At 32.0% G+C, this 24,038-nt stretch overlaps 1 protein-coding gene across 2 annotated transcripts in view; it reads left to right on the top strand.

Moving 5' to 3' along the window:
- Top3beta (DNA topoisomerase 3-beta) overlaps window positions 1–24,038 on the top strand; it is an 80,702-nt gene that overhangs the window by 6,146 nt on the left and 50,518 nt on the right. For both annotated transcript variants that reach the window (XM_085806558.1, XM_085806557.1), the window contains exons 2-4: window positions 5,090–5,167; window positions 5,247–5,369; window positions 13,938–14,105. In XM_085806558.1, coding sequence (XP_085662684.1) covers window positions 5,090–5,167; window positions 5,247–5,369; window positions 13,938–14,105 — 369 coding nt within the window. The remainder of the gene's footprint in view (window positions 1–5,089; window positions 5,168–5,246; window positions 5,370–13,937; window positions 14,106–24,038) is intronic.

Genomic DNA, 24,038 nt, shown 5'->3' with positions numbered 1-24,038 from the left:
TAAAAATCTAACAAGACATCCTTTCTTACCCTCCTTTATGTTTTTAGCAGAGCTTATCAAGGCCTATTAGTTTAAGGATTGACTTTGATATTGAACACTAGCTTTTGTTAAGAAAATAATTAATAAATTGTGGGGGTGTGTTATTTTCTTTAAGTACTTGGGTAAGTAAAACAGTCTCATCTTTTAAATGTATATATACAGAAATAAATCAATGTAAATAATACATTTAAAATCCATCCCATATTCAGTTCAGACTAGACCATAAAAAAAAATCAGAAACACAGTGGCAATCTGCATGAAAAAAGGCAAAACATACCTAAAACCAAAAATGAAAAAAGAAATTTACATGTTTCACTGAATCACCATTGAGAGTTGCAACGAAAGAAGCAAATAAAATAGTCTATTTCTAAACCAGCAAAAACACAAATTAAAGTTTACAGAAAATCAATCAAAGATTAAATCATAATCTGTATTTTTATCAGGTCAACTGCTACAGGCTGAAGTAAGTAGTGTACAAAATTGCAAAATTATAAGATCAAGACATAAAAGAAACTTTAAAATTTTTTTTATTTTGAGCAGACAAAAGCCAAATATATATTATATATATGTTACAATAAAAGTAATAAACTGGTGATTATAAATAATAACCTGTAATTATGCATAGTCAACACTAAATTTGGTAAATATGATACATTTTTGAAAATCTATCAAATTAACCGGTTTGCTTGCATAATTCCCAACTTGTAATTGTAAATGTTATAAATATTATGACTGATTGGGCCAGTAGAATAGAGTGCAGTTTTGTTTGAGTAGTTACTACTCAGAAGGATATTTTTTCGTTGGACGCTATGGCATAAGAGACCACAAATTACAATATTTTATAGTTTACAATTAAAAAGTCAATAAATGGTTAAGTCGCATACGTTTATTTAGCCTGAACAAAATTTGAATAAGGGACTGACAGGTGTTGTGAGATAACAAAATACAATTTATATGAACTTGTACAAAACAGTTGCACATAAAAAACAAACTAAGCCCATGTTCTTGAGGAAAAAAAAAAAAAAAAAAAAAAAAAATTCTTCCTTGTTTTGTTCCTAACTGATTAAACTCTTCATTTTAAACTTTTAATATTGCCGCTAATAAATTTCGGGGATCACTTCTTGTTCTGTCAACGTCTGGCATTCACTGTGTCACTAATTTTACCAGTAGGAAATTTAAGGTTTGAAACCTTTAACATTTTCTTTGCTTGTAATTCTAAACCTTCTTTAGCACTCATTCTATGCTTTCTTACTTGCTCTTGTCTGCATAAAATACTGTCTGGATTGGAGCAACTGCTGCTTCATTCTCTTTCTGAGTCTTAAAATTAACTTCGGATGGAGGGTCATTTTGAGATAGATAGTTCTTGTCCATTATTAGAAATTATTTCTATTTCACTATCGGTGTTACCGGAAGCATTGTTAACTGTCTCGATTAATGTCTGGAGCCCTTCTTCAGTTCTATGATAGAATCATTTGGAAAAGAAGACGTTTTCAAGCCAAATTTTGCAGGCGTCACAAACATTGCTTCATAAGGAGAACACTTGATGCCTTCATGAAATGCTCTATTTTTCATAAGTTGCATAAAAATGTAACCCTTTGGACCATTTACTGGTGTGATTGCTTTCCAACTAAGAACTTAGCATATTTTCAATATCCTGGTTTGTATGTTCAACCGAACCTCAAGTCTGGCTGTGCCTAGGTTTTCTGTGCACAAATTTCATATCCGGCCACATTGCACAAGCTTCTTCTACGATTTTGTTACTAAACTCATGACCATTGTCACTTTTACAGTACACTGGGGGATCTACATATAGTAAAAGTATCAATTAGGTGATATGCAACCTCTTCTGCGCATTTGCGTTTTAGGGCACACAACTGTACGAACTTCGTCAAGTGGTCTTGACAGACAAATATAAAGTCATCATCTGTTTGTGACTGCATGTCAGTTAGGTCCACCTGGCATCTTGAGTTCATCTCTTGAAAGACCATTAGCCTAACAACAAGTCCTTTCTTAGGTACCTTGTTTTTTTTGGGGGGGGCAACTTTCACAGAAATTTAAGTAAATCATGACTTCTTCGGTAGTAATGTTTTTGTATTTTTTCTGAAGTTCTTTTAATATCCTGTTTCTACCACCATGGCCTATTGACAAGTGTACCTCATGAATTATGGTAAAAAGTTCTACAAAGTACATGTAAAATCTAACATTGGGCTATCTTCAATTATGGGAATGATAAGTTTTTCAACATTACCTACTTTCATTACATCATATCTTTTTAGTTTTTAATAATCTTCTGGTTTCTTTACCACTACTTTTGTTTTTACTATTATTAACTTTTTTAACAAATTATCATATCTTTCTTTCGTCAGAAAACTCTCATTTGCTTTCTTAGCCATTATTCAATATTTTATCAAATACGGAAGGGTAGCGAAAAAACCTTTAGATCAGCGGTTCTCAACCTTTTGACTAATGCGTACCATCTAAACGAAAATTGAAAACCTTTAGTACCACCACTACAAAGTACTACTATTACCACCACTCTCGAACAAAGCTCAGATCGCATAAATTTATGAGTGTTAGAGAAAACCTCAATCATGATGTTGGTGTTTTAATTTTTGAATTTAATAGTTGAAAACACTTTGCTCTTTTTGCGTACCACCTATTTTTCTCTTGCGTACCACTGGTTGAGAACACCCAGTTTAGATGCAATGAAATGAGAACTATGACTGAAATCACGCGATTGTAACGTGTTGATAGAAGCCAAGCAGTTGTGCAAACTGAACGTATTTTCATAAAGTTAGGGACTTTCCTCACATTTACCATTACGAGTTGGGAATTATGCAAACAAACAGGTTAATTCGATAAATTTTTAAAATTTTACCATATTTACCAAATTTAGTAGTGATTATGCATAATTATCGATTATTATATATAATCACCAGATTAATCACATTTACTGTAACATATATACGTGTGCATCTGTGGTATTATGCCTAGCTTATTTGCCATCATTTTCTTACAGATAAATTTATAATTAGCTGATGCAAATCTAGCGTTGTTACTTTATAGACAACACTTCCTTAGCTGTTTCATTGCCATTAGACCATTATAATCGATAATGATTAATTACTTCAAATTTGTTACAGATAATAATGGTCACAGAATTAATATATAATGATTAATAGTTTCAAATTTGCAAAAGAAAAGGGTATATTTGATGATTTACAATTCTTGTTTAACATCATGTTCTGTAAAGATTATTGATGGACCCAAATTTGTTAGTTAACCGTAACAGCATAATGTTTTTAATTGATTGGTTTTAAAATATATGGCTAAAGAAATTGTTGCTTATAATTTTACGTTCTGTTTAGATGTTATTCACATGTAAATAACAGATCTTTCCACATCAAAATAATGATAGTTAATATATGGTGTATTAAAATTATGTGAAATTACCATGGTATTAAGAATTTAGTATTGTTAAACATTGTGCAGTAAAAGCTCAACTGTGTAGAAAGCTTGAGAAATGCCAGTTACCACATATAAGAAAATTTCTACCAATTGAGTGTTTAAAAAATGCAATGCATGATAGAGAAGCCAAATGAACAGAAGAAATTTCCATTCTAATGTTATAAAAAGTCACTTTACTTGTTATCAGAAGCCTACATTTAAAATTGCTTTGTATTTCTGATTATAAGCAGAGAGTACATTTTTTCTTCAAAAATTTACCCATAATTCAAAATCTATATATAAGCTGAAATGAAAAGAAAAATCCTGTAACATTCAAACATATCACCACAAAGGCAAAATTATTGCCAAGTAGGTAAAAACAGATAGACTATTTTCCAATGAATTTGCAAAGTAAAACAGGAAATAGTTTTAACTCTTGTAAACTTGTTTGAAGCTAGGATATTTTCTCCAATCTTTTGTCTTTTATACGATCTGTGGTATCTGCTAGTCTTATTTTAACTTTTTGTTTTGCTGACAATGCTGCAAACGAGCAATATAAACAATTTTGAAAATAAAGCAACTGATTTTCAAAAAAATGAATAATTCATTTAATTTAAAATTAAATTTTTTTATCAACTTAAAAAAATAGAAGCATATTTAGCGATATGTGTTCAGCTGACATAAAAGTATCTATGCTTTTTGTGAGATTAGCAGGTTTGTGTAATAGTCATCCCTCATAATTTAGCTTCAAAAAAATGTTCCAAAAATTTTCAGCTGGTGCATTGAAATATATGGTACATAATATTTTGGGAAATACATTGTATTCTTGTAAACCATGAACGTATAAAATAATTTTACAGATAATAAAACGTTTTTCCCTATGAAGATCAGTAGAGATCCCATCAAACTTGGGCTTTAAAAAAAGGGGGGGGGGAACCTTTAACTGCTTGTCATATGTTTTCATGTAACATACTATTGTTTATCAGTTTTCGAATGAAGTTGCATGCCGTGTCTTTTAACACAGCCTTTCTTATTCCCAGGATATCATCTAACCTTGAAAATATTCCATGCATATTGTCCCATAGAAGGCAGGTCTAAAATTTTAATCATGTTTCAAAATGGGAAAGAAAGATAAGTAGCAACTGTGTGAGTTTGGTGGGCTTTGGACCAGTCCTTAAAATAGTTTTATTGTTGTCAGAATCGTATCGCCTACCTTATATGATGTTGAGAAAACAAAGTGTAAGTATTTAGTATGCAATCTGCTACTTTTAGTTATTTATTTATTTATTTATTAGATGGTGCCACTAAGATGCTATTTGAAATTCAAATGTGTTTTAAATTCACCGGAAAAAAAAAAATAATTCAAGCAGCTACCTGTTTTAATGCTATCATCTAAAAGCTACCAGTTACCATATAGACAATAACTAACTAAAGGCAGTAGATTGCTTACTATGTGATGTTCAAAGAAAGGCTTAACTAGATCTAAAATTTGTTATCATTATTATTATTTATAAAAATAAATTATTATCACTAACTATAAAAGTGGTTTGGAAGTTTTAGTTTTGCTAAAGTGTTTGCTAAAGTTTTGCTTTTATTCTTTTAGGCTGAGCTGTTTTTAGCTCCAATTGAAAAAAGGGAAGCTAATCCCAAGTTGCAAATTCCTAAGTTCTTGCAGTCTGAAGTAAGTAATGTAAAATAGTCTAATTGTATTAATAATTACATAATATTTCTTAATTTTAAAATCATCCTTAATATTTTAGGCACGCAATTGTGATTATTTAATATTATGGCTTGATTGTGATAAAGAGGGGGAAAACATCTGTTTTGAAGTTATAAATTGTGTGAAAGGAGTTATGAGGCCTCCTGCAAACAGATTTGAGCAGGTTTGTAGAATACTTGCATTGTTTTTTAAACATAAAAAATTTTCTTTTGTGCTTAATTTTCAAATTTATAACTTGCTTTATTCTGAACACTTTTGATGATTTCTGATTATCTGCACACTTCCACCAAACTTGTTGCCAACTTTGATTAGCATTTGCAAACTCTTTGGGTATTAATTTTTTGCCAGGCTAATATGCTAAAAGCAACAATCTTTTTAAAAATGCAGGCACACTGAAAATTCCATACAGAAGTAGTCAAAGTATAAAATTAAGAAGGTAAGAAACATCAGTATTAAAACACTTATCATTTTTAAGAAATTCTTCTTTTTTGTGCTGTTTTTCCTATGTACACAGTGATCAGTTTTTTTCTTTAAAAAAATTAAAAAATTGCACAAACTCAGTTCTTTTCTACTTTGCCCAGTGGTCAAAACAGACCTATACTATACACATACTGGGTAGCCATATAATTACTTTTTGGCAATATTGTTGGTGATCATGTAACTATTTTGGCGACAAAGCAAGGGTGTGGATAATCAGAAAATACCAGATTTTTTTTTTGGTGAATTTGAAAGAATGGATATTGTGTAATAAAATATAATGCTAAATATAAAGGTGCTTACATATTATCTCATTGACCTTAAAAGTTGGCTATTATTGACATTAAAAGTTAGTGGAGATCTCACAAAATTTATGGCAATTATTCTGGCAGAATTTGAAGGAACAGATATCTATTTATTTTGTTAGTATATTGCTCTTTTTATTATATAATCAATACAAATATAATTGTGAATGCAACATGTAAAAAACTTAATTAAATATGAGTTCAAATTTGGAAATTATCTAATAAAAAATTCATTAAAACTTATAGCAGTCTTTTTGGGGACCAAAAATCCCTGATAGCATTTAAAATAGCAACAAATCATCTTCTTTGTTAACTTGGAGCCATATAAATTTGTCTACGAATGAATCCAAATGGTGTCATTCTGTTCTCCGATGTTTTCTTATCATGCCCTTTTTTAAAAGAAACCCAGAGTTTTCAATGTTTTGAGTATATGTACCGGTATTGAGGTCTATAAATCATATTGGTGATTAACTTTCAGAATTTTCAAATCCTGAATTTCCTGAATTTCATAATTCATTAGTAGTAAGCCTCCCAAGAATCTCAACAGCTGCAAATAAAAAAATGAAGCTTGTGTAATATTTCCATGCTGGCTTATTAATAATTTGTTTTAAATATCAAAGTATGGTTTATAAGTTTTTAACTTCATCCTTTCTCAAAGCCAATTTTCTGAAGAAGTACAGTAAAATTTGACTGTCCAGAACCAAATTCAGGATTCGTGAAAATTCTGGTTGAGCTTATAAAATGGAATTACCTTTAAAAAAGCCAAATTAATGGGAAAAAATTCTGCTCTAAAATTATAAAAACAATCATCTTATTTGTTCAACTTAAATATCAAAAGCATTAATTTAAAATTTAGATTAAAAAAATAGCATTTGAGTTTTATAAAAACCGACATATTTCGTAGGCTTCATCTCATTATGAAATCCTGCTGAACATCAAAGTTGATGGAGATATTGTTATTCAGTCCAGTGGAAGTTTAAATGTACAATATCATTCTTTATTTAGTTAATTAAAAGGAGAAATGAATTATGGATATAGCATTTAAATCACTTATCATAATTTTTTTACATTACATTGCCATTGTTTATGTATCTTTGCATATTATGGCTTTTTTTTTATGCCTAGTTCTTATAACTTTCAGAATATTCCATATATTAATCATTTTTTCAAAATGCAAGAAAGAAGTAGAATTTGCATCCATATTTAAAAAAATTAAACCAGCTTGTCGAGAATTAATCGAATGTACATTAAACCAAAAGGAACTTTTTATGACTGTGTTGTGATGCCATTATTGTTTCTAAATCATGCTGCTCGCTGACAATGTATATACTACGTTAATTGTATTACAAGCTTTATAATGGCATTACAAATCACTCATTTATTAAATTTTTTCTAAAATTCAAAAATATTCTAATTACTTGAACTCTCTTGTGAATTGAATGCTGGATAGTTGGCTTTTTGTTGTTGTTGTCTTGTCCATATTACATGGAACAATGGTTGCCAGAGCCTCTCCGAAGAGAGGTTGGACTTCTATTTTCCACCCCCAGTTTTGAGGGAGAGCACTCCAGAGGGAGGGGATCCAAGGGTCTCCTACCCCTCTCCTCTCCCACCAATCCACACGAGAAGACTTTCACCCCACTGTATATATAGAGTGCCGCCATGCTGCACCGACACTATACATTTACAAACATCCATGTCTTCTCCAGGATTCGAACCCGAGCCCTTCTGTACCATAGTAGGCTCTCCTAACCACTATAACCATCTATGCGATAGTTGGCCTTGTATTATAATGAAACAGCTCTTTCCTGAGCTACACACTCCCTGCATTGAGTTGTGTAAGACAAAAGTAAAGGTCTTACATTAAAAAATTCAAGCTGAAAGTAGCTTCATTTGTGGAGCATACGAACAATTCTGTTGCATCATGTAAGTTCAGACTGAATGAGATGATCTGTAACTAAAAAAAAAAAAAAGTGTGTCTATTTTAAAGAAAACTCCTAAATCTAACAAGGCCCTGTGTTATGGATCAGTGTCATTCCCAGAACTAGAAAAAAATTTAAGTGTTTAGATTCTAGACAACAGACAGCAAGTTTATGTCATAACCAGAACTACAATACATTTGCAAGCCATGAAACTCATGAAAGATGAAAAATTTGCTCTTGTAAATAATTCCTTTCATGCACCAGAACATTGCTGAAAGAGATGAATCATTATGGATTATACTTAAGCCATCATACCAAAATTTTACAGAAGTTACCAAGTCATCTTGAAGAGAGATTAATAAACTTCCAAAAGTGTGGTTGAAAAATAAAAAATAACTAATTTTGAAACGTCCCAAATAGGGAGCATGAATGAGAACCCGATGACTTTGATCAGGGCTGTGGAGTCCAGCAGATTCTGGGATAAAAGCAGTGAGCTGAAGTGGTTAAAAAAATGTTCACTCCGACTCCAGTTTTTGTTGGACAGTTTGAATTTGAAATGAAATTAAAATGAATTGAAAAAAAAAATTAATGACAAGCTGAGTTATTATTTTTATTTATGGATTATATACATTAATAAATAGTTATTTTCTATTTTATTGACATATTAATAAATAAATCTAAGAGAGAAGGATATATGTGATATTTGCAATTAGTGATTAAACTGATTCATTTAGTTATAAATCTCACTGGTAAATTTAGGTAAGCAGCAATAGCAGTAAGAACTCCCAAAATTGATGCCGTTCTTAGGAAGCGAGCAGGAAAAGGAGCAATTGTTAATCAAGCAACATGATAAAGAAGTACACATTTGATGATAAAGAGGCTGTTAGAAATAAGAACTGTTTAAAAGATGTAGATAACCCTAAAGTTTCACTAACAGAAAGACAGTGGAATGATCTTGCAGAATTGGAAACTCTTCTTTCCACACCGTATATAGCCACAAAAAAAAAAAAAAAAAAAAAAAAAAAAAAAAAAAAAAAAAAGCTGCTATCTGAAGAATTGACAGGAGGTAAGAATGGAAGAATGTGATGTTGTTCTTTCTGAAATGGAGGGTTTATTGAGTATCTATCATCTTCTTCCAGTGCTGAATTAGATTTTGAGAGGTACTTTTGGATAATATTGAAAAGGCTAAGGAAAGCAAATGAAAATGAAGAACCAAGAAACTTTAGATATAAAAATGAAAAAATACAAACAAGATTTCTACACGGCCTTTGAGGAAATTGAGAAATGTGATTGTGCTTGCAAGACATTTCTTTTAAAACTTATAAAAATCTATCCAGAAAAGTTAAAGAAGTAGTCCTAACAGTAACAGCTCTTCCTCCTACTCAAGTTAGTGTGGAAAGACTCTTCTCAGCTCTGAAGTTTATCAAATCGGATCTATGGCCCTCCAACAAAGAAGATCTTACCGAAGCAATACCGTTTCTTAGAACTAACTAATGCCCGGTTTTCCATTCCATAATAAATGCTAATTAATATAAATAATTTGCTATGCAATCAATTTTTTTCTGTAGCATCTATTACTTTTATATTAAAAAAATAAGCTGTAACCCATGCGTACGTATATACAGTACAAAGTCCATGATCCAGACTTCATCGGGACTTTGGCGATTCCAGATTAGGGATTTTTCCGGATTATAGATCATCAATTTAAATCTGGTAAGATGGCATGCAGAAATTATACAATTAAAAATATGAAACCATAATTTATGAAATAAAGAGCAATTATGATCTAAACAGTATCAAAATTAAAAAAAAAAAAAGCTTAATATTTATTTGTTTACTTTATTAAACATTTCTTTCAATGTAAGTTGTTTAAGTTGCTTCATTTTTTGTGCTAATACTTTCTCTTTAATTCTGTAAACAGACATAATTTCTTGTTCAGTGACATAGTTCCACTATTCAAGTTCTGTAATTTCTGTGTCAAGAATACCAACTAACTTGTCAATCAAAATTTTTTTGTTTTTAATAACCTCTCTGTTACTTTCTTCACTATCGGAAGTGATATTTTCTGGATCTGGAAATATACTACAGATTTCGCCATAATTGATTGATGATTGAGGCATTGTCATCGCAATGAAAAACTTCTGTAATATCATCTTCATTTATTACCGCTTCTCCACATTTCTTTACAAAATCCAATAACTGGAAAATTTCACCTTTAGTTTCCAATGTCCGAAAACCTTCAAATTCGCGGCTATCATCTTTATCGTCCTCACCATGAAATATGGTAGCTGGCCATAAATTATGCCAAGCATTTTTTAACGTATCTGGAGACACATCTTCCCACAATCTTGCAATGCTCCACACAGCAGATTTTATGTTAAAAAATTTCAAAATGTCTTGAACAGTCTTGGCATTGTTCAAGAAATTTAACATAGATTTTAAACTTCCACTTTATATTTGCATTTCAGTGAGCACACTATTAGCATATCCATAGGCTGAATGATAGACTTACTATTTGGAGAGAAGAATAATACGGATACATTATCTTTCACTAAAACTTTAAGTGAAGTGTGCGGCGAACAGTTGTCAACAAGCAGGACTATTTTTGAGTCATCAGGTAAACCAATCAAATTAAAATGTCGCCGAGCTTCAGGTATAAAATGATTTTCAAACCAATCATTCATCAACGCTTGTGTCATCCATGCTGTCTTATTTGCGCGGTGTATAATGTGGAAAATCGTTACTCCTTTAAATGCTCGAGGTCGTGCATGTTTTCCATTTATGAAAAGTTTGCGTTCTTGCAGCGTTTGCGCATGCTAAAATTATTAGTCTTGCTTTGGAATCTTTGACAGTTGGAGCCTTTTCTGTAGAGGTCGCCAAGCTATTTCGTGGTACATATTGCCTGAAAAGACCAGTTTCATTAGTATTGTAAATTTGTCTGGAGATAATTGTTCACTAGTAATGAGTTTAATGAATTCATCTGCAAATTGTTCAGCAGCTTCAGTATTAGCTGAAGGTTTTTCACCTGAAATTTTTAACTGTCTTATACCATGGCGATTTTTAAATTTGGTTAACCAACCTGTCGAATATGTGCATTCAGTGTTTAAGTTCATTTCTTCATGAAATATTTTGGCTTGAGCCATTAGCATTGGACTTGTCAATGGCACACCCTCGCTGCAACGACTCATTCAATCATCACTTTGTCATGATCCTCACTTTTAGCATAACAAACCCATTTTCTGTTATTCATTGCAAGTGGGTTGTCGGAATCCACAAAAAATTCACTCCCTTTTCTTTTTGCTTATGTCATATACAGTTGACTTTCCAATGTCATACTCCTCGCATAATTTTGAGACAGATATGCCTTTATCCATTTTTTGCAGCAATTCCACTTTTTGTTTGATGGACATCGAAACATGCTTTCGCTTTGTAGATCCTTTGGCAGCTCCAGAACTGGAAACTCTTTTTGACATAATTGAAAGTTCAAGCTTAATTTTTATAAAATTGCTCTAACAGTCTGCAAAAAATAATAAGCCGAATCCAATTAGAAGATCAAGGAACAGCGCAATCTGCAACATTAACTGAAATGCCTTAGAATCAGTAAAGATAATTTTAGCCTAGCTTATACCGTCTGTTGTACATTAAATGCACATGCGTAAACGCATTAAGTGCATGTGTAAAGCGTACAAAAAAAAAAAAAAAAAAAAAAAAGAGTTTGTGGCTTTGAGGTCCGGATTATAGATCATTCTGGATAATGGATGTCCGGATTACAGTCTTTGTACTGTATATATATATGAGAGAGTCGGAGTTGGTCATTTTCCCTACTGACTCCACAGCCCTGCTTTTGATCTCCCTGAAAATTTCACTGGTGATGAAAAGGGTAAAAAAAGAATTTATGTAAAAATGACTGGTCATGAGAAAACTCATTTTACAGTAGTTCTTACCTGTTTAGCAAATGGCAATAAGTTGCCTCCCATGGTTATTTTCAAGTAAAAAATGTTACTGAAAAAACAGCATATCTGTTAGGTGTTTTTATTTGCATCCAGAAAAATGGTTAGACTCTAATGGACAACACCCTAATGATTGACTGGTTTCAAAATGTATGGTGCAAAAAACCATGTGCACTTTTATGAAAACCTCCCTTTTTGATTTGGGATATGTTTCGACCTTATTGTTTGGAAGTAGCAAAAAAGCTTGTAGAAAGTTCAAAAGCAACACTTTCTGTGATCTCAGGAGGCTGACATCCATTTTACAACCACTGGATGTCAGTATAAATAAGCCATTCAATGTGAATATGTGCAAGTATTTTGAGTGGAATGGATATATTTCGATTTGTGTATTAAAAACCAGAGGCGGCAATTTTAGAAAGCCAGACATTACTTTAGTTGCATGGTGGGTGAAAAATGTTTGAGAGATGATTCCAACTGAAATGCTTATCAAATCACTCAAAATAATTAATTTTTTATGTTTCATTGCCATTTCTTTTCTTTAAAATGTAAATAATTTTCTAAAAATTGATGAGATTATTAAGAAATGATATGAGATATTTGTTATACAGAATTTTAAATAAGTTATAAACTGCTTATTAAAATACTTTTTATTTTACATTTTAATTTTTACAAGATATTTTAAGTTGCAGCCATACTCTCTTGCTTTACAGGTTCCAGTGTGTCTTGAGGAAGAACATGCTAAGTTAATAGTATTTAATTCATTCAAGTTTATGCTAGATATTTCATATCCATATTGAATTTAAATTGTGTGTTAAGTAGGCTGTTGTACCATGTAAATGATTATATTAGTCAAAACATCACCTCATACTTTTTAAGCATAATTTAGTGTTTTCTTTTGGAATTGTCACTATATGCTAATTGTACCATACTGTTTTTCAAATTTGGCTAAATACTTTCATCTTATCACAACCCTTATCGTTTAAATATCTCAAGATTATAGATAGATCATTTATATGTGTTGCAAATTATTGCCAGTGGCTATTGATCCTACCCATGGTCATTTATAGGCCTGCATAATGAGAACTTTGAGCTAGCCACTTGCTATTTTATTTTTATTGCATTTTATGTCTTCCTCTACCTTCTTACAAACACCGTTAACAATTTTTAATTTACTAAAGAGTGGAAAAGATGCTAAGGACTGGTCATTTGGGAATGGTTTATAACATAGATTGGTGATTTATGAATTATCTTGTCATGATTTCAAATAATTAACCATAAGAAAATTACACTGGCTATTTAAATTGATTTTAAGAAAACACAGACAAGACTAATGTCAACACAGCAAGACTAATGTTTGTTGGTTGCGCATTAGCACTGAAGGCGTAATGAGTAAGTTTCCTCAAGCACAGTTTTCATTAAAGAATCATAAGTCAAAAAATTAACTATGAAATTTTTATTTAATAAAATAGGATAATTTTGCTTAACTTAAGCATAACAAAAAGTAATAATCTTCACAGACATTAAAACACTGAGGTATTGAAAAGGAGATAACTTACATAGAATCATCATCAGTCCTAAATATCAGGCTTAGCTATTTTAGGCAATAAAAGAAAAGAAACAGGAACATACTTCGACATAGTACCTGAAAAGAGAAAGTACTACTGGATTAGACCTTTGGCCAGGTACAAGTAGCTAGGGTGAAAATCAAATATACTGCATTGCACACGAACTTTACTTTCTCTCGCCAATATATATCTTGGCTCACGTTTGTTTTGTATGCCTTTCGAGTTTCATTATGCAAAATATCTAAATTTATGCTAACAGTGTTATTTGGTTTTTCTGGAAGATTTATAATATGTAGATATATATGCTTAAAATTAATATTAAAATTATTATAAAAAGCAATTTCTAAAAATATAATTAGATTAAAAATCTATTGGAGAAAACATATTGAATATAGATTACAAATAACTGTTTAATCAGTTTTTAGAAATTATTTTGGGATTGTGTTAAATTTTTATTTTCTATTATTTATGTCATCAATAAACATTTTAATTTTATCGTGATATATTTTTTGCAGGTCATATTTCGGGCTAAATTTAGTGCTATTACAGAAAAAGATATAAAAGCTGCAATGAATCATTTGACTGAACCTAATGAAAATGAATCTCTGTCTGTTGATGCCAGACAAGAACTTGATTTGAGGATAGGATGTGCATTTACTAGGTTTCAAACAAAATTTTTTCAGGTATTTAAAAAAAAGTTTTTTGTGTTAAAAAAAAAAAACAAAAAAATTCTCCCACTGTATAACTGATGTATAATTCTTGTGCACCATGAACTTTAAGCAAGTTGCTTACTGTAATTTAATATTATATATATATGTAATATAAGTGGTATAATATATATATATATATATATAAATTAAAATCATGCTAAGGAATTTGAAATTTGTCATCTCTTTTTTTGATAGCTAATAATGGCATATGTGGTTTACACACTTTGTTAAAATTATTTGAAAGCATAAACGATGACTTTTTTCCCCATTCCTTTACAATGAAAAAAAAGGAAAATAGGTTGCTATAAATTAAAAGTTCTCAAAGTAAATTATTCTTGGCACAAAATGAAAAAAAAAGTGTGCCAACATAAATTTTTCAATTTCTCTGTAAATTTCACACCAAATTTTACAAAATTTAATATTTAGGCATAATTTGATTTGTAGAATCGAAGTATGAAAACAATTGGCATGTCATTTCAGAAGGAAGTCCAATTTTGTGTCAAAATACGTATGTTAGAATAATGCTCTATATAAATCTATTATATATATCCTAAGTCGTGCTTTCGAGACATGAAAATTGCAATTTGAATTTCGTCAGTTGGGTCAATAATAATAATAATATTTATTCTTAGTCTGCCTCGCCTCTCATTGGGCACTACAGGTCATTCGTTATTAATTAATTACAAAGCAAATTACATTTATAAATACAATTTGATGTTGGTTTTTCCAACTTACATTGAATAGTTATATTAGTGAAAACAAGTTTGAATAGGAATTTGAATATATATATGAAAAAGTGAGTTAATTACATATTTATATAAGGCATGCTGCCTTTTACATATCATCAGGTTTTAACCTGGTATGACTTGTATGATGGTCTTGTTGTCATTGACGAAGCTGACAATCTGTCTTACTTCCTGGAGACCATAGAAATCCGTTAGGTAACCTCTGAGACCTTTACTTTGGAGTAGGGCGGTGTTGGCTGGAGATCTAAGCGACTTGGTGAGTGGGCATGAAGTGATGTAATGGACGGCATCTGCTGTGTGTCAGTTGGGTCAGTAGAACGGAAGATATAGAACTGTCCGTTTTTAGTCCAAAGTGCAGTTTGCCCTGAAGGACTATTAATTTCATTTTGGCATTTTGCATTGAACACTTTTAAAGGGTGTATCACTTTTCAAATTGTTTCTACCATATATTATTGCCCTGTCTTATATTTAAAGGAATTAAATAATGAAGAATCTGCATAAATGTATGTATGTTTCTCGCATTGGGATAACACAACGGTACCTAAACCCATCAAAATTTGAATAACGTAATCTTCCATAGAATGTAGGCATGGGGAAGCCGTAATTTGAATTTGAGATTTGTTTTATTATCGATTTCATATTTTGTAACACTTCAATGAATTTTTTATTAAAAACTAAATGTTTTCAAAGTGAGTAATGGCAACACTGTACGAAAAAAAACATTTTTATCTCCAGCTCGCGAGATTCTGTATCAGAAATTCTAAAGATATGCTTATTTTAAAATTAATTTGCGATATTGCTATTGAACTGAATTTTATATTTTGAGTAAGTAGAACATGATATTTAATAAATAAAGGTAACACACAAAACATTACAAAAAATGCCCCTTTGGACGTAATTTAAAATCTAAAATCTTTCAGATTTTTTAAATATTTATTTATTTATTTATTTTGCAGTGTGTATGTGTATACACACATTTATATGCACATGCACACATCATACATATATGCATTTCTGAATCAAGTCCCCCCCCCCCAATAATAATAAAACAATACGAAACTATTTACGTCTCTATTTAAGTCTATTTAAATAATCTCTGGACTATTTCTTCCATATTGTTTGATTAATTTTGACAATTTTCTACTAGCAGGAAAGTCTGTTATTCAGAAATTTATGAAATACAAAGTTCAGGCAGACCATTAAGGGGCCTTCCGATTAAAAAAATAAGCAGAGTATAAAATTATTACAATATATGGTGGCAATAATAATAATAATAATAATAATAATAATAATAATAATAATAAGCAGAGTCTCGAAGTCATTGAGATCTGAAGATAGAGGTAACAGAGGTCTAGTATTTAACGTACCTTCAACTTGATTCATAACAGTCAAAAATTCCTCGATAGTTAATTTTGTGTTTCCAGTAGTTTGTTTTAGATGCTGCTTAAAAGATTTCACTCTGACTTTATAAGTACCACTGAAATTGGGAGATTGCGATAGATTGAATTTCTAAACGATTGGTTCAGAAGCTAAATATGGGAACAGACTAGGTGATATTTTGTCAAGGTTTAGAAGCTTTTTCATATCAAAGTTGGTAGTGTTATCTGAATAGTCGGGCAAAGGCTATGTCCTGCGAAAAACCTTTTTAATGTTGCAATTACAGCCTGTGATGTTAAACCTGTAACAAAATCAAGATGTATCACTCAGGTCAACGATCACAAAAGTTACAATGTGTATGTTATCTAAGGTACTTCATTGATTTTTATATTTTACGTAAAATGGTCCGCATAAAAAATTGTGAATTATTGCAAATGGGAGATTCACTGAAACTCTTTCTTTTGCCAGTGGTACCATAAGGTGATGGGCTATTTTGAGTTTATTTTTGAAATAGATAATGCAGTTATGTACTATTTTATGAGCATTGTTTTTGCCATTTAATGGCCAAAATTACTGTTGAACACAATCTAACAAAGTTTGAGCATCAACATGTAAATTTTGTAAATGAAAGTGGTGCATTATTAATGTAGTTAGTTTATTATCCCTGGGCAGCAGGATTGATTACATTTGGTCATAGTACAGATATGATTAATTTAATCTGCCGCCCATCCTAAATATTCCATTTTCATCAAGAAAAGGTACTTGCATTATTTAAGTGACTATTAATAGGATTTTAGATATTTACCACTCTAAGAACTTGAATTTCTCTTCTGAATAGTATTTATTTTCTGCACTACTATTACATTGAATAGTTTGGCATACGTAAATTCATCCTTAATAATAGAACCTAATAACTTCTTCCCTTCATGGCAGTTGAAAATAAACCTATAAATAAAACTAAGAATATGAATAAGTTTAACAGAACTAAAAGAAAGAAAATGGTAAATTAAATCACCATTAGAAGTGACACTAAGAGAAGATCATTTCAGTTCACATTTGTAAAGTTCATTTATCGTCCAAATTGGCCTTTTCTATAACACTGATGTCAAGACTATCAGGTCCATTGAGCAAAATTGTAAAGGTAAAAGTTTGCTGGGCTCGACTCCATGAGGAAATGAATCTGAAGGATTCTTCTTGAAACAGATATATTTCTATTAAAAGTTCTTTGATAAGCCACCCAAATGGTACAGTGGTTAGGGAAGCCTGACTGTGATACCGAAGGGCCTGGGTTCAAATCTCAGAGAAGGCATGGTTGTAACTGTCCATTCCTTCATAGGAGGCGATGGTGGTCCACCTATTAGGTGCCTCCATAATAAAGAGACCACCACATCTAGCCTTGTATAAATTAATGGACTATATTACACCGTAACTGTTCGCAATCTGCCATTGGGAAAAAAAAAAAAAAAAGTTCTCTGATAATGAAATAATGTGTGAATTTTCGAAACATGATTTCCAACAAAGGTTTTAAGTTGATGTGGTGAAGAGTTTATCCATGCTTATGCTATAGTTGAATCCAAATATAATGTTACCTTTTGAATATCTAAATTTAAGGCTGAAAAACTCATTTAACAAGGTAGCAAGTATAAGAGAAGATGAAAGCCCTAAATAGAGCTTCGATAGAGTCCTTAAAGAGGCTGCTCTCGAGATTTGCTTGCTTGTAACTTTAAACAAGGATTATTTTGATGGGTTTTAAGTGAACCACTGCTCCATACGCAGATGTTGAAACATCAGCGAAACCTACGACAGTCTTTTTATTTTTTATAGCAGGGTTGCAAACCCTATGCATTCAGGTTCCATAGCTCCTGCCAATCATTTAACGTGCAATCACAATAAAAATGTTTTAATTTTCAATAAAATTCTAAGCGAAAGTTTTCCCGTTTTTAATGAACTAGAAATTGCATCTAACACAAATACCAGCACAAAGCGAAATGCGACTGATCTCTTTTTTATGTGCATGTGTCTCTAAACTAAATTCGGTAGTGCAACAGCTCTAGAGGACCACGATCTGCAGTGCCCCAAAATCTGCTTTCTTGACCTTTGGCCCCAGAGTGCATCAGCATATGCACTGGGCAAGTGGTCAGCTTGTTGCAGGACTCCCGGTGTTTAGTTCCTAAGTGAACTTGGTACTCATTTTATCGACGCTTTCAAGGGATAAAAGGGTGAGTAAACCTTGCCTAGCCCAGGGATTGAACCTCAGACCTGTGGCGTAGCTGTGCGATGTGCTAGCCACTTTGCCACCGGGTGGTCACATGTATCTATTCAACTATAAATTCGCCTTGAAAAAGTAAATGGTGCCCACCATCCAACAGATATTCTAGAATGTGCTCTTAGAGACAAAAAGGTTGGGGACCATTGGGTTATAGAATGACAAGCATATCATTCTAGCTTAAGGTTTTCCAGGCCTTTTAACTCTGATACATGATTCCATTAGCAAATGGTTCACATAATTCATCGTGCTTAGAGACCATAGTTTCTGAAGGAATATTTTTAGTTAAAGTGACTGGCTTCATAAAACCAATAGGATCATACAGTTGGGCAATGATTGAAAGGACATCTCTTTTCATGAAAAGTACTTATCTTGGAAAGCAATTTTAAAAGTGTCTGATTCGGGATGCCAAATTATGTCAAGAGTTTTTGTAAATTTACTGGAATCAAAGTGAAACTCTTCTTTAGATACTGTAGATAGAACTCCATCTATGCAAAGACATTCTGCAGTTTTTGAACATCTTTATCAGTTGATTCTTTAATTTAATGGCAGATTCAATATTGGAGGCTCCTGTTATGATGTCATCCATATAGACATCAGAAAGAGTCACTTCAGAAGCTAATTGGTATTTCTGCTGTTCATTCAAAGCTAATTGTTTCAATGTTCTTATAGCTAGAAATGGAGCACATTTAGTACCATACATAACAGTGCTCAGTCTGAAAACACTAGGTGAGTTGACTTCACACGTTTCCCTTATGATATTTAACAGATCCTTTTATGATGAGTTAATCAAAACTTGTCTAAGCATTTGTTAAATGTCTGCAATTAGTGCTATTTTATATTTATGAAATCAAACAATTAAATCAAAAATATCTTCTTTAAACTCTCCTGATAGTAAAATATTGTTAAGCAAGATTGAAGTAGGTAGAGGTGGACATGTTAAACACTATTCACAGTTTCACCGACAAATTTTCAGGTTTGTAAATTTCATGGTGAAGAAGTCGAAAGTAACGGTTAGAGGATTTTCTTTTTCAACTCTTTCTTTCCATGGGATTTAAGCTTTCATATTCATTGATAGAATCTGTGTAAAGCTTTGTAAGTTTGGGTTTCTATTTAACCTTTTAATCATTTGGTTAAGACATTTGTTAGTAATGTTTCTCAAATCACATAATTTATGAAGTGCTTCTTCTCAAGTAGGCTTGTGTATTATGAAAGGTCCATTCTCATTTCTCCTACATGTCTTGTGATAGGGCAATTCACAAAACACCTCTTCTGTGCTTTGGAGGGATTCATTGGCTATTTCTTCGGTTTGCCAAAACTTAGGAGCATATGCTTTTAAGCTGTCAGACTAAGAGATTAGTCATATGGTTTTGAACTTTCAGTTTTAATAAAACCACTAGCAATAAATCTGAAAATTGAATCTTGGAAAAAGAAAGTAGTAGATGATTGTATCTTTCGGCCTTTCACAAATTTAAAAAAAAAAAAAAAAAAAAAAAGAAGAGTTCTCCAGCCAGTCAGCAGCTCTCCAGTGATGTCCGCCAAGTTTCTCGCCGAGCTAAATATTAGCTCCGTTAGCTAAATATTTAGCTAATGGATATGAGGCAGTACCTAAATTTGATACAATAGAGCAAAAAGGAATACCACTTTTATGAATTTTGGGAAGAGCATATAATCTGGCACAATTTGCAACAGATGGGATAAGGTAATGTTTTAAGTTACTTGAAATGATTTGTGAAGATTTGATCGCAGTTTTTATTTTTGACAGGTCTGAAGGTGAGGAATCTTTAGGGATCGGATTATATGGTCCTTCGTGCACATATTTTGCAGAAATAGCTTTCAGGTAGTTTATTCTCCCATCAATAAAATTCCGAGTTCCATACTCAAGGACCCCATTCCGGATATAAATTCCTGGGGTATTTATAGGATTCCTTGCCAGTGTGGTTTAATTTACATTGGTCAAACTAAGAGAGCTTTAAAATTTCATGTTAAGGAACATGAGGCAAAAGGAAACACAGAAGTCTTCTGTTGCCTAGCATTGTTGGTCCGAAAATCACACTTTCAATTTTTCAATTTTCTAGAGGCATTTCACATTCAAAAAAAATCTCTGTTTTAGTTAAAGATCCTAATTCCAATCCATCTTTGCCCTTTAAAGAAATTATGTTTTAGTTCTGGTTTCATCAACAGATGGCGCCACTCGCTTATTTTCTGTCTAGGCTTTCTTATGTTATCTAATCATTATATCCTACCTCGTTCATTTACGCTTTTGCAGCTGAGGATGGTGGTTAGCTAAAACCATTGAAACTAGTCCTGTGAAAATTTGAAAATATAATGTTGATTTTTGTTGTTTGACTTCTGAATTAGTATTTGTTCGGCGTGTTATTGTGTCTTAATTATAGAAGCTCCAAACAAGTTTATTTTTTTGCTTTCTATTTTCCACGTGGTTTTCGTCGTCTTGCATTTGTGTGTGTTTCGGAGCCGAAAACGGCTTATTTTTCACTTTCTTTTTTGCACGTGGTGTGGCCGCCATTGTGTGATTGCATGGGTTTGGGTAAGTACTTTTTTCCAATTTTGAAGTTCTGTTTGTGTTTCGCATATTTGGATATTGTGTTTTGCTTGTCTGATTTCATGCGTTTTGGTTGGAAACGTTTTGTTTTCTATTCGTTTCAGTGTGGGATTTTTCTGCTATTTTGTGCATGCTTTATTATCGGTTAGTTAATTTGGTTTGATTTTCTGCATTGTTTATCATGCCTTCATCCGTTAATCGTTTCACTAAATTCCGCCTGAAAACGGCAAAAATTCTTGAATCTTCTTGACTTTTTACTTAAGTATAAATGTAAAAAATTGATCCCCAATTTCATTCAAATCAAATCCAATCAAAAACCTTCCAGTTGCGTTTCAAGCATTCTGTTAATCCACAAGCTTGCCTTACTTCAGTCCATCATAAGGGATACACATCAGCAATTTTCCAAAATTGAACATGAGCTCTATAAGCGTCATCTGGAACTCGCTAATTCATATAAAAATTCACTGCCCTTGAACAAAAGTCTTGGTCTAGAACAGAGAATGTAGTTAACAGTCATAAAAATACCCTTGCAGATAAATTCGAAAAAGTTCTTTTACAGTCTTCCAGTTCAAGTAGTTCAAAAAATCTTCCCATTGTAAACAGTAAGCCAATAGTTAATATTTCTAATGTTAGTTTATCAGAAGAACAAGAGAGAATTCTAAAATATAATTTGAACTTCTCACAAACCTGTAAACCCTCGATTCCAAAGATTTTGGCTCCTATCGAAAAGCTTTCAAGTCCAGTAAAGTTTCAGATTCACAGAAAGAAATGATTAGGCATCTTATTGCTCATAATGTGAAATTCAATAATAAACCTTTGAAACCAAATCTAACTGCGAGAGAAAGAGCAACAATGCGCAAAATTCATTCTAACCCAGACATTATCATTTCAAAGGCTGACAAAGGTGCCCGGATAGTTGTCATGGATAAGAACACTTATATCAATGGTGTCACTAAACTTTGTTTAAAAGTTATCCTTCACCTTCGGACCTGTCAAAAATAAAAACTATGATCAAATCTTCACAAATCATATCAAGCAACTTAAAACATTTATTTATCCCATCGGTTGTGAATTATGTCAGATTATATGCTCTTCCCAAAATTCATAAAAGTGGTATTCCTTTCTTCTCTATTGTTTCAAATTTAGGTACTGCCTCGTATCCATTAACTAAATATTTAGTTTCTAGATTTTTAACTCTATTAGACAATAACATTTACACCATAAAAAATTCAATAGAGTTTGTAAAAAAGGTTAAAAACATTTCTTCTAGAAATTTACTCATGGTTTCTTTTGATGTAAAATCATTATTCACCAATGTTCCAGTGGAGGGTGCATTAAGATGTCTAGAAACCAGACTTCACGAATTCAATTTCTCTTGCATCGAAATTGATGAGCTACTTTCTCTCACTCAACTCTGTTTGAAACAAACACATTTTGTTTTCCAAAAAAAATATTACAAGCAAACTGAGGGATTAGCCATGGGAAGCCCCCTCAGTCCCATCCTGGCTGATATCTACATGCATTATTATGAATCAAAATTGTTTGAAACTTTAAACTTCCCGGTATGGTTCTGCTACGTAGATGATACTTTTACCCTGTTTGAAGGTAATCAAGATGATTTAAATAAAGTTCTTTCAACAATGAATTTTATTGATCTGCTATTCAGTTCACTTTTGAACTTGAGACTTGCAATTCTCTTCCGCTTCTCGACATTCTGGTCACACGTAACACATCCAACTTCAGTACTATGGTTTACGGTAAACCTTCATCGGTTTGCCTTCCAACACACTGTAAATCATGTCATCCGACTAAATAAAAGTTAGCTTCATTTTATTCCTATGTTTTCCATGCTCTTCAAGTTTGCTCCTTTAAACTATCCCTTGATGAAGAACTAAATTATTTAAAAGCAATAGCTATTGACAGGGGCTTTTCACCTAACATTATTAATCAAGCAGTTAAAAAATTCTCATCTCAACACACTAAAAGGCACACTCTTATTTTAAGAGATTATAAAAATTCTGTTGCCATTCCCTTCTTTCCATCAATTAGCAATAAAGTTGCACATATTTTGCAGAAATTTAACTTTCAGGTCTTCTATTCTCCCATCAATAAAATTCCGAGTTCCATACTTAAGGACCCCATTCGGGATATGAGGTATTTATAGGATTCCTTGCCAGTGTGGTTTAATTAACATTGGCCAAACTAAGAGAGCCTTAAAATTTCGCATCAAGGAACATGAGGCATATGTTAGAAAAAAGGAAAACACAGAAGTATTCTATTGTCCAACGTTGTTGGTCCGAAAATCACACTTTCAATTTTTCTGCTGTCAAAATAATTCAAAAAACATCTTTCATTGGAGAACTGGATTTTCTAGAGGCATTTCACATTAAAAAAAAAATCTTCCTGTTCTAGTTAACGATCCTAATTCCAATCCATCTTTGCCCTTTAAAGAAATTATGTTTTAGTTCTGGTTTCATCAACAGATGGTGCCACTAGGTTATTTTCTGTCTTAGCTTTCTTATGTTATTTAATCATTATATCCTATCTCGTTCATTTGAGCTTTTGCAGCTGAGGATGGTGGTTAGGTAAAACCATCGAAACTAGTTCTGTGAAAATTGGAAAATATAACATTGATTTTTGTTGTTTGACTTCTGAATTAGCAAAGTATTATCTCGTTAAGCTGTTTTGATATGGAAGATTTTAAGTGTCCCATTAGAACTTAGATCACAATCAATCAGCCTTCACTAATTGCCATATTATTTAGAAAAGCTAGTCGCTGAAAAAACAATATTAAATACATAAATATACTAAAACTGAGCTTATACAGTTGTTTGAATATACAGTTCAATTTTAAACAGTTGCCTTTCCTCATTAAGTTTTATATTTCCTATCAGGGCTTAACTCACTTTGTTACGTTTTACTAAATTTTTCAAAACCTGGAAAAACTCTATAGT

This window comes from Stegodyphus dumicola, chromosome 12 (assembly GCF_044657685.1).
Source record: "Stegodyphus dumicola isolate Sdum_Otavi_A_Nest chromosome 12, ASM4465768v1".
Taxonomy (NCBI): Eukaryota; Metazoa; Arthropoda; class Arachnida; order Araneae; family Eresidae; genus Stegodyphus; species Stegodyphus dumicola.
This window is presented reverse-complemented; position numbering and strand designations above follow the sequence as displayed.